Source organism: Ceratotherium simum, chromosome 25, assembly GCF_057802395.1.
Source record: "Ceratotherium simum simum isolate JZ-2026a chromosome 25, ASM5780239v1, whole genome shotgun sequence".
Lineage (NCBI taxonomy): Eukaryota > Metazoa > Chordata > Mammalia > Perissodactyla > Rhinocerotidae > Ceratotherium > Ceratotherium simum.
In genome coordinates, this window is record NC_141924.1 from 35,558,722 (window position 1) to 35,571,446 (window position 12,725).

General features: G+C 31.7%; 1 protein-coding gene across 1 annotated transcript in view; it reads right to left on the reverse strand.

Moving 5' to 3' along the window:
* Positions 1-249: 249 nt before the first annotated feature.
* LRRIQ1 (leucine rich repeats and IQ motif containing 1) overlaps positions 250-12,725 on the reverse strand; it is a 208,314-nt gene continuing 195,838 nt past the window's right edge. Inside the window, exon 27 of the mRNA XM_014788515.2 lies at positions 250-770. Within this exon, the coding sequence (XP_014644001.2) occupies positions 628-770 (143 nt within the window). The 3' untranslated portion in view covers positions 250-627. The remainder of the gene's footprint in view (positions 771-12,725) is intronic.

The following is a 12,725-nucleotide window of genomic DNA, read 5'->3' on the forward strand; positions in this document are numbered from 1 at the left end:
ATAAAATATGCAATTCATTAAATTGATAAATATTTATATTTCATTTAAATTTAAACTGAATGTATATTTTCTTATAACTCTCTAATCTATTTAAGATGACAAAGTAAAACAAAAAGGCCATTTTCATTATCTATTTTGAATTACTTTATATATCAATTTATCTTTGAAATATCTAATAATAATAATCTGGTTGAATAAAATTTATTAATATATTAATTATTTATTAAAACTACATTAAACAGTGTCAATAAAATATATTTATATTCTATTATAATTTGTGTATGGTATTACAATTTATTATTGGTAACAAAAATCATTTTTAATACATGTGTCATAAAAATTTTAAACCAAAGAAGAAACTAGACATGCAAATTCCATTACAGCATTTCAAGAATTAATTTTCTGGAGGTCATTTCACATGAACACAGGAAAAACTGCAAAACTGTATTTTACAGATGGGAAATAAGATAACTCCATCAAAAAACAAAATGATGAAATACGTAGAATAATACAAATTAAATACAGTCCTCTAAAATCTTGTATCCAATTGGTAACATGACCAGATATCCACAGATCTCTTGAAAAGAAACCGTTTGCCATATGTTTTGAATGCTGAAGCTTGAAGGATTAGTTTGAAGTTTTCGCCTTCTTTTTGCCACTTCCCCATCCACCACTGAGCTGTAGAGGATTGTCACGGAATGATATCCGTTCTTTCTTAGAAGGTCTTGTGTTTGTTATCATTGGTGCAAGTATTCCCTTAATTGAACAACCTAGACAGTGATATTAACGTACACTTTCACTTAACTTGATGCAAGTAAAATTATATTTTAAAGTAAGAAATATATTTGTCAACAACATGCATTTTAGAACTGTATGATCTTTGAGTTTAAAAAAGGTATATTGAGTTTCCTTTTCATTTGCAAAATAATATAATCAAAGTTTGGTATAAATTATATTTAGGTTAAATAAAAAGAACTGACTAAATAATTAAATAAATATAATAGTTTCCTTCTATCTACAATTCAAATGTTCTTGGTATTTCAAGACTATGAGATGATATATCTTCTTAGTATTTAGATATTTAAATTTGATTATATTTTTATAGTTTAATTTTTTAATTGTTTATATTTTCATAAATAATTCATATGTTAAAGTTACTTTTAGAAATAGGCCTAAGCTCTTCTTCAGATAAAAGAATTCTTGGTAGAATGGAAAGCATGTTAGATCTAGAATCTAAAGATATTCATGGGTTCTAGTCTGGCTGCGTAAAACCTAGCTTTGTGACTCTGGACAGGTCACAGCCTTTCTGAGCCTTAGTTTTACAGAGGGAAATAACATGTGCATTACAGGGTAGTTATGAAGACTGCCTTTCTGATTACACTGCAATGGTGGTAAGATCTGTGAGCATGCTTTGCGAACAGATGCTAGAAAATGGAAGAAATTGTTATTCACATGCAACAAGGTAGAACTTATCCAGAGAAAAGTAACAAAACTGTTAGAGGTTAAAAACAAATAGTAGTTGTAAGAATGGAATAGTGGATTAGGAATGTTTTACTCGGCAAGACCCCAAGAGGCCATATCAAGAATACTATTAAAGAATTATGATCATCTGCTTTAAATCTCCTGAGGCTTAAGCAAGCGCACAGGGCTGTGTCTGGTGTCTGTGGGGAAAGGGTTTGAAAAGCAGCAGTTAGGCCTTCCAGAGCCCACTCAGTCCTGGCTGGAGGCAAGGGTTCCACCATGTGACTCTCCATTGTGATGCCTTTGTGCTTAAATAAGTTTAGGGCGAAAAATATCTAATTTTTTTACAGATTAATATTTTTCCAACTAAAATTTAAAATATTTAAAAATACATGTCCAAAAAGAAGGGTTAGGAAATATTAGACTGTGGAAACTGGTCTGTAATTTCAAATTTGGTGCAACATGATGGTGAATATTGATTGTAAAAGTCCATTTTATATTGAAAAGCTCTTTTAAAACAGAGAATTGCTTTTTGGTTTTTGATCTTAAAACTGTGATTAAGGGAACAAATTCAAAGGAGTTAATGAATTTTCATAAAGGAAGCATATTTTATTTTTAGTCAACAAAGAGAACATTACTGAAAAGCAGGAAAAAAAATTAAAACCTATTGTTTTAGGAAAGAGTGTGCTGGCATAGAGGCCAATGCCTATGGCTATAGGCACAAGTCTATAATGGAGTTAGAGACGGAGCATAGCTCACGAGTTTAGAGACCTTCACAGCTGGCACGCGTGAAGGCAAGCTAAGCGGAGAGACAACAACTAAGAGAGGTGCCAAGTGAAGCTGGCTCCCATGTGCCAGCCAGATTTATCCTGCATGAAACTACTCCCTGTAAGTCAGTCAGTAGTTCTTTTTGAAACTGTAAGAACTATTTCAAGCAAGGGGAATATTACTGGTTCATAAAAGCAAGACTTTGCTAATGATAAAATAGTGGCCTAAAAAACATAAGAAAGCATCCTAAAAGCTTATCCTTTTCTACTTACTAGTTACATAATGGAAATATATTTTTTTCCAAATAAGAGAATGGAATGTCTACTTTGGTCTATTTTAAAACACAATAACAATAAGAGCAAACTGTCACCTTGTCCCAGCAGCAAAAATTCTTGGATGAATAAACTATTTCCTGGATAGCAAGTACATATTTATGAGGACAGGTTATTTAGGGAGAATGCCGGGGCTGGAGGGGCAGGGGAGCAGGGAGGTCTGAGAAATGAAGAGCTATTGGGACACATTTAAAATTCAGTTATATTTATTCAAGATAAAAAATTAGAGATCACTAAAAGAGTAGGCAGATTTCTACAAATGGCTAACACAAATGTTTTGTTCCAATAAAGCTAAATCAAGTTCCTTATAAGCATTATTCAAGGTAATATGTAGAAATAAGTATGTATTTTAAAATATAATTCAATAACATAGTTAATTATTGGTTAATATTTTTGATGAAACTATCTTAATGGTATAAAGATGTATTATTTAATACCATTATTTTTAATATAAGCTTTTTATCAAAGATGGCAAATAATCAAGAAAGGTAGCACTTTCTGTGCAAAGTATTGAAATATTTACAATTTTATATACTTCTAAAATAATTATTTCAACATGAAATAAATTGAATTGTATTAAAACATAACTTTTCTTTAGACCAAATCCTCATTCTTAACAGTGTTTTTGCATTTTCTACAGGATTTTTCTATTGACTACAAATTTACCATATGGTACAATTTTTTTTTCCTTATACTATTCTGTTGTCTTTGTTATTTTGAAGTTGCTGACGAATCTTCAAGTCTTTTTGCACTTATCCATAATGTAACCCTACATTTAAAAGGCAGTTTGTAAATTTTTCATTGTTTAATGTAATTCCTTCAGCAAATAATAATTATATATTAAAGAACATATATTGTGTGATATTAAAAGACAGCTTTATAGAAATTTTGAGGTATATTTTCAGTGGAATGAAAATGCTGTAGGAAATTCATCTTTAAAATTACATAAACATGTAAATATATTGTACTTTTAAAACAATATTTTAGGTGCGACTAAAAGCTTGTATTTGTTTTTCTCTGTGTAAATAAACAATTTGAGCAGTAATCGATATAGCTTATTCTCTCATTGCATTTAGTGAGAGTCTTTTGTCACCATATAAATTCTTGCACCACTAGAAAAGTAGAAAATAAATTGAGGAGTGAAACAACATATCTATGAAGGAACCACATACTGGCATTCATTGCAAAGCTATTATTTTGTCCTATGATTACTCTAGAAATGAAAAACAGAAAATAAAGAAGCAATTTAATACAGTCAATGTATAATCATTCTAAAATTACTTACCCACATGAAAATACAATAGTGAGAGAATCTTGCCTCAAAAAATTATTAAAGCCAGACCTACTGATGGGTTCCTGGAATAAAAAACTATGACTAAAGGAACTTTGATAGTTTTTTCTCTTTTCTGCAACATTATGGTTATAGATTTTATGTTTCTTCAACAACAATCTGCTGCATATTTACAGGTGATCATACAAATCAACCAATGGCTCTGTTACAAATATTCTGAAAGTATGTCTTGATAAGTATGCCCTATCTTCTAGTAAGTCACTTCTTTGCTACATAATCTGTGTTCTGCTAAAGATTTGTTCTGGTCCTTTAAAAATTTTTTTTTGGTTAAATCCTTGGTTCTTTAGCAAATGTCAAGGTCTATATATGCTATGTTTTGATAAGTAATCTAATATGTAAAATGCTTTGAATAACTCTCCTGGTATGTATAAAAAAACTTCATTAAATAGGTCAAAATAGAAATTTCATGATGTATAGTAATACGTCATTGGATTTTCATCGATACACCCAACACCATGTGTCTGGATATAGAAATCATTTCAAAGTCCTTCCCATATTGTACTGCTTAGCAGCAGATACAGCATAAGTAAAGCATGGGGTAAAAAAATTCAACATTTTAATGAAAGTGACCAGAACAAATTTTTAGCAGCAAAGCGTTTCCATCAATTTCAGTGCTGTGAATGAGTGACACTGGGCAAGTTTGAGGTTGAGGCAGATATTGCAGTGTTCAAATAGCAGTTGCTTTTTAAAGCCATTGCTATGTCCAATCTTGAATTATAATGATCATTTACAGTGAACTTCAGGTAGAGAGTTTAAAGTCTAACACTGAGAAAGAAAATAAAATAAAAACAGGTTGTTTATGTCATATTCAGATTTCTTCAATGTAACATGGTGATTTTGTTTGTTTTTGAAATTGTTTCCAAGCTTTTTCAGTGAATAAAAATTTTTTCTATAACTTATAAAAATATTAATAAAATTTCTGTTTTTGAAATCTCAATTGGACAATGACATTTACAGTTATTCTTTTTACCCAATATTTAAGACACATATAAATAAGAAAACCAGTTAGTTGATAGTCACAAAAATATCTGCAGTATTTGCTATTGTTGCTAAAAATCACAATGTTTTTTTAAAACCAATATGTGTGACACATAATTTGCTTTGTACATTTAATTTGAAAAAAACAATTCTTAATGACCATAAAAGCTAATACATATCATATAGGGTGGGAAATCTTATTTTGATAGACATTGTATAGATTTTTAATTTTGTATTTTACCTATTTCTTGATCTTTTATAATAACTACCATTCATATTTGATCTAGAATCTTTGAGGCTTCCTTATGATATGCATTCTTTTCCCAAGTTTTATTATTTTTAACACACTACTGTGTTGATTTCTTCTTAAAGATACCTTGTGGCTGTGTCTGCACCACTAGAATGTGGTGCTAAAAATACTATCTGGCTTCTATAAATTCTGTGGTTTTCATACTAACATTGTTCAACATTGTTTTCATTATTTTTCTGGAGGAAATTTTTTTGAGTGATTTGTTTTTGGTTGTAATATCTAAATAGATCTTGTTACTTTTTTTCAGAATTAGATTTGCCTTCTGTCACGTTTAAATTAACTAAAAGTTTTCTTTCCATGATGACGATTCTATATAACTCTGGTTATTGCGGTTTTCTGGTTTAGCACCAAACTAGTAGATACTTAGTGAGTTTCTAAATTTTTCAATTGGGTAATAAAAAGTGTAGCTCAATAAGCAGTTACGAGTGAAATTTAACATCTATAAACTACCTAGGTATCCATTTTCTACTTCCTACAGTTGGTTCTGTGTTCATATGTGCCCTTACTCTTAATTCGGGAAAGGTCTGTTTCCAACTTCTCTGATGATTTTTTTTAATGTTCTCTTCAGGACTCTATTCAATTCCATTATATTTACAACTAAGTGTCCATAACTATTTGTAATTAAAGAATAATGGCATAAATAATGCTAATAATTGAGAATATTTTTACCCTTAATTGATATGCAGATTCCTTTGAAACAACCCAGTTCTTATATAACACTATATTTTAACTTCTAATAATCTCGTCTTACCCCTCGTTTTCCCATGTTAATTAATTTTGCCAAAGTAAACTTTTAGCAAAAATATGCATTTTAAATAAATTACAAAATGTTTATCACTGAGCAGTTATCCTTTGGAATTTAAACATTGAAAACCCAAATTAGATTTTCAGGATCACTTAGGGTCTTTGAAAGCTTTAATGTAAAATCTTCCTTTTATTTACACATTCATTCAACATGTATTTATTTAGTGCCTATTATGTAGCAGGCACTGTTCTATTCTGCCTTTCAATGGAGCTTCCCTGTCAATTTTCTTCTGTGTACCCAATAATGCTAGTAACTGTCATACTATAGTTGTTTTCCATTTGACTCTATTCTCATAATTCCATCTTTACAGTCCTCATGTGGATCTTGTGTAATACAAATACTTATTTCCACTTTCCCAGATAGTGAAGACTTGTGGATAGATTTCCCAAAAATTTTTCATGAAAACTTTCATTATCCCTTTTCATGCTTATTAGTTCTTAGCAGGGAGACATTTGGCAACAATACACATGACTAGCCTGGGGATTTATTCTATTACTGCACTTCAGTTGCATTCATTTAACAAATGCATTTCACATTTGACCATACCCATTTATTTTCGCACCACATTAGCTAGTGTAAGAAATCGGTTTGAAAACAACAATAACCATCAAAAGAAAAACAGAGTAAAACAGTTTAAGAAAGAAAACGATCATGAAGGAAAGGGGTAAGAACTAAAATATAATGGTTAGAAACATGATGCTTTAATCTATTATCAATAGAGCATACATGGATCTTGTCTTCAAAAATGTTAAAATGTGTGTAGGGTTTTTTTTGGGGGGCGGGGGTTTGTGTTTTTTATAAAGAATAAATGTAGCTGACATATGTACAACTAGTTCTCTTAACACAAGTACAGACGAAATTTGTCTTTCTCTGGGTAATGTCAACTGCTGGTGAAACTAACTACTGTTTTAGATCTGTAAACAATATTCTGTGTTACTAATAACTGTTATATTTAACTGTGTCTGGAATCATTGTTGACTGTTTCATTAAACTGTCTCAGATCTTGGCAATAGGTAGTATCAAGCTGTTAAAGATATTAAATCAATAGCTATTTATTGTGTGACTACTCTGTGCTGGACTTTTAATATTTATCTGTTAAATGATCCCACCAACCATGTAAACGTGCTCTTGGTATAACAGTAATTAAATTTGACTATCCACTTCTGGTTACGGGCATATTTCAAGGATTTAAATGTTAATCCTAATGTGTATGTTTAATTAATTGTCAAAGTTCAGGGACAAAATATCAAGACCTAACAAATTTGTATTTTAAAGCTCCTACTCCAAAATTTCAGACCAAGAAAAATTAGAGTTAATGGTTCAAGCCATAATAAAAAAGGCCTTAAAATTTAACATTGTTAGAGACCAACTCTTGCCAAACAACAACAACAACAATAATTATTATTATTATTCTATGAGATGTAACTCTATCTTCCTTATTGACATGTTACTTTAAATTGAACACTTCAAGAGGACAAGCAAAGCCAGATTTCATTATATATAGAACAAAAAAGTTTAACTTGGCCACAATCATTTATAAGATCTTATTTTTACCTTGTTTTTATATGGGGAAAAAAATATAATGTCTAGAATGAGATTGAAGTTTGAATCTTTTTAATGGGAAATCTGTTAGTCAATTTTTACTTTTACTACAATGAAATTTTGCAACAATTGGCATAGTGAATATCAAGGAATTAATTTATTAGAGGGGCCAGTACAGTGGCGTAGTGGTTAAATTCACATGCTCTGCTTCGGTAGCCCAGGGTTCACAGGTTTGGTTCCCAGGCACAGACCTATGCACGGCTCATCAAGCCATGCTATGGTGACATCCCATATACAAAATAGAGGAAGATGGGCACAGATGTTAGCTTAGGGCCAATCTTCCTCAGCAAAAAGAGGAAGATTGGCAATGGATGTTAGCTCAGGGCATATCTTCCTCACCAAAAAATTTAGAAAAAAATAATTTATTAGACAATTTTGTAGTCAGAGACCATCATTTATAAGTATGCCAATTAACTAAAAGTATTTCTACGGTGCATATATGTAACAATTTCTTTATTGTGCATTTAGCATCAACAAAATTTTTGCTTGAACATAATTACATTGCTTTTTACCATTAAATCTACTACAAGTGTATTATGTGCTATTGCTCATATTTTTTCACCATCCTTCAACTTCTCATCACTCTTCAAGTCTCTGCCAATGTCAATTCACTCATATCTTTCCTGAAAATGTCACATTGAAGGAGTGGCGGCAATTTAAGAGTCCACAACGTCCCAGTCCTGGCATGGTACTTTATGTTCACTGTCTCTTTTGATCCTCATAACAACCCTCCAAGATACATATCACCCTCTTTTAAAAATGAGAAAACTGAGGCAATGCAATTAAATTATTTGCCTAAAGGTAAGTGATAGTAACACAGTTGGAACTTGGCTCTATATGACTAAAATTTATCGTAAAGAAGTCCATATCTTGTTTAATATTCAGATATAAAGAATGTCTGTAATATAAGAGTACCATAAAGAAAATTATTAGGGAAGCGAATGTGAGATGCATATCTGTTTCTGCATGCCTTGGAATGCAAAGAACTGTTCATTACCTGGAAATAAGACCTGTGAAACTAAAAATGAATAAAATGTATCAATGAAAAACAATATTATCGTCAATTTCTGTAAGTAGAGAAACACAAGAGAAAGATATTTCTGTATCTGTATCCATATCTATATCTACATGTGATCTCATAACTTCTAACATGATTTTTTATATGTAATAATTTTTCCAGCAAAAGTTTTCTTCAGACTTTCTTATCCTTTACTTATATCACTGTCTTCTCTTTACCCCTCAAAGTCTCTGAAAACTAGGTATTACCAGAATATCTGAAGTTGTTCAAAGAATACTCTCATATTTGAGTGATTTTGGCTGTATGACATGAAAACATACTTTAATAAAATAACATTAATGAGTAGTGTCTCCTTTGAACTTTGCAAAAATAGACACGGAATACTAGAGACTAAATGTTTTTTCTTTAAGATTAGTATCTGAAGAAAATATATCAGAATTATATAACTATTTGGATTTTCTAAAGGCCAGGTACAAGTAAAACCAATATGCTAGTTAATTAGTGGACAACTGAACCAAAACTCAATTTATTCTTTTTATGTACAGTTCAGTCTATACTGAAAAATAGGCAAGTGGCGACATGATTACATATAACGTTTACTCACCGTTTGACTACTCTTTGTGACAAAAAAATTCAGTTAAATGTAAAATCTTTCTAGACACGCAGTGAAGAAATCACTGATTTCTACGTTTAATTTATGGAAGGTAAGGGACAGATAGGAACTAGCAGAGCTGCCAAAATGGTCAAAATGCTAGTTATAGATCTTGGAGCACTGAAAAAGGGAAATTTCAAAGGAGATGCAGGTTAGGAGTGGGTGGCAGAAGGCTTAGAGAGCAGCAAGATGACAAAATGGGGGTGTAAATCCACCAGTGAAACATCAGTGATTGGTATTATATCTATAAATTAAAATAAAGTCATTTATAACTGTTATTTCTGATGTTTTACAGTTTGAAAATCATGCTTGTAACTGAATATAAATGGTAATGTGGTAAGAATTAGGAGGTAAATCTCTCTTTGTGTGTTTGTGTGTGTGTGTGTATCTGTCTAGCTAGCTAGCTAGCTAGCTAGCTAGCTATATTTATCTATCTACATACTAGCTAGCTAGCTAGCTACCTATCTATCTGTATATTTTTGGCTTGGTATTTTATGTAAAATTGTAAATTTATGATCCAAGTAAGAAATTTGGTAATAGGAAAATGCCACGTAATTGTGGTTTTCTCTTCCTTTACCAATAAGAGACTCTATGTTGGGAATGTTATTGTTCTGACTGGCAGGGGACAATAAAGTATGAATATTACCACATTCTTTCTGTTGAAAAAGACTCCCTAGATGGTTCTGACCCATCTAGGAGCTAATCCATTACTAGAACTATAATTCCCTAAAAGATACCAGGGGCCTCTAGTGTTGAGAGGACTGTATGGCCCCCATGTGAGTAGTCTATTTCGGAATATACTTAGAAATAGTAACTGTAGTTACTCAGACTGTGACTTACTAATGATAAGTTCCTAAGGAGTATAGGTCAGAGTGGATCATGTGCTTAAATGTAGAGGGAGTCTCTTTGGAAAATATACAATCTTTATCATCCAATCAAGTTTCTTTACTATAGGAGTAGAGAGAGACAGCTGGTGACCACAGATGTGAGTCCTCCCACCTTAAAAATTAACACTGCAATTCATTAACACATCTTTGCATTGGATGGAGTTTATTAATACTTTCAGAGAGAAAAACCAGAGCTATTTCACACAAGAGATATTGCTTCTATTTTTGAAATACCAAAATAATGAAATTTTAATTTTGGAAAATAAATTTAAGCTCTACTTTTTAAAAATTTTGGAACATTTACTATATTAAGTGTAATTATAAGCAACAAAGGATGTCTTGCTTATTTTTTTTTTTTTAAGCTGAGGATGAGTTGCTCTGAGCTAACACCTGCTGCCAATCTTCCTCTTTTTGCTTGAGGAAGATTCACCCTGAGCTAAATCTGTGTCAGTCTTCCCCTATTTCGTACATGGGTTGCCGCCACAGTGTCGCCACAGACCAGTGGTGTAGGTCCACACCCAGGAACCAAACCCGGGCCACCGAAGCTGAGTGTGCTGAACTTAACCACTAGGCCACAGGGCCAGGCCCAACCTATATTTTTTAAAAGTTTAGAATTTTGATATTTAATTAAATTTGAAATGATCTCTACAGCATAGAATAGTACCTCATATATATTAGGTGCTCAATAAATGTTCACTGAACAAAACAGCCACAAATAACTTCAAAGGTATAATTCATTCAGGGTGGATTTAAAATATATTAACCTTATCTTCAAAAAGAGAACCCCTCTAGTCCCTTCCAGTTTTGGCCCATAAATATACTAGAGTTCCCTTCAAGACATACATAGCTTTCTTCAGGAGAGAACAGAGGCCTGGTTCTCTAATATTCTACATGAGAATAATCAGATTTAAAACCAAGGCCATCTCTCACACAGTTCTATAAATTAAAAAACTGAAATTTCTCTTAAAGAGTATAGCTGTCTAATCTTATTCCTGTCTTTCCTGTAATAACATTTTACATTTGTACAAAACTTCACAGACTTGACTTTACTTTCAGGATAACATATTTATTGAATTATCTTGTATCTGTAGGTCTTGTACCTAGTTCTCTCTTTAATGTCTTTAATTTTAAGTTTAAAAGCAACAACTTCCTTCTAAAAAAGTAAACATCTAGCTAAAGATTAAGCTAAAGATCATTTCCAAATGCCACCTATGGAATGTTGACTGCATTCTCAATAGGTAATTGTTTTTTCTCTTCTTTAAAAAATTGTATTGGGACATTAAGATATCAACTACTAAGTAGAATATTTTTAAGACAAATTATTTCAGTAGGCATGCTGAGTTTCAGAATCACTTCTAGCCTTTTAAAGTTCAACTTGATTTTATAAAATAGCTGTAATTTCTCAGGGATGATGGAATTTTCTGATCTTTACTTGGAAAACATTTAAAGGAAAGATTTACTTTTTCCCCATCTCAGTTGACTGTGCTTAGCTAAAGTAATTAGAGACAATTTAAACAAGTTTGAAACCAGGGTCATTTGAAAGTATTCTGGCATGGAGAAAATTTTCAGTTACAAACATGATTTTCATACTATGAAACATCAGAAATAATAGCTTCTGTTGGTTTTTAATTGGGAAATTGTCATATACAAAGTTTTATTGTTCTAGTTTCAGAATTATGGAATTTTAAAGCTATAAGGACTCTTGGATCTCCTTTAGGTTTGATTTTCTGTTTTTCCCTCTTTTCCCACATGAGTGCAAAATATGTATTTATATAGTCATCTAATTTTCACCATGATATTTTCTAAATGGACAAACCAAACCTGAAATATCTCATCCAAGCTCACAAAAACATATATATGAGAAATGGGATTCAAATTCAAATCTGGCCTGCTCTGAGTTTCTTTCCACTTGCCAGGCTGCCTTTTACCTACTAAATTTACAAAGGAGTGGTAAGAGACTTAACCAAGGTCACAGACAAACTGGTGAGGAGCCAAGCCAGAACTAGAAATTGATTTCCCAATCTCTTAACCCATACTCTTCCCAACACCACACTGTCTCTCACCGTGTCTAAAAATGCAATTGGCATATTAACCATCTCTCACCTCTGTCCTTCATCGTTCCAGTTTAGAGAGGGCCATACTATACTTTATTAAAGTCATTCCCTGCTTAATTGTTTACCCTAGTTAATGACATAGTTTTATAGGCTGGAAGTAGCATATGAAACTCAGAAGAAAGAGAAAAGGAATTATGGAACAATGTTTTCTTAACAATTTGATATCTTATTATGTGTTTCTTCACTTTTTCTCAATGGTGAAAAATTTTTTGCAATTTTTCTCACTCAAACACATTTCCTAGCCTAAGATGCCATGAATAAAATAATACAAGGCTTTAATTTGGTCCAAGCTGTGAATCTCTTCTAAAAAAAGGATAGTGAGTCCAATTAGTTTTAGAAAGAGGTTTTTATACACATACCTAAAATTCATATACATATATAATTATATTCAGAGAGTAGTAATTTAGTACATGCATATATGCCCGTTATCAATTTTTTGCCTCTTAG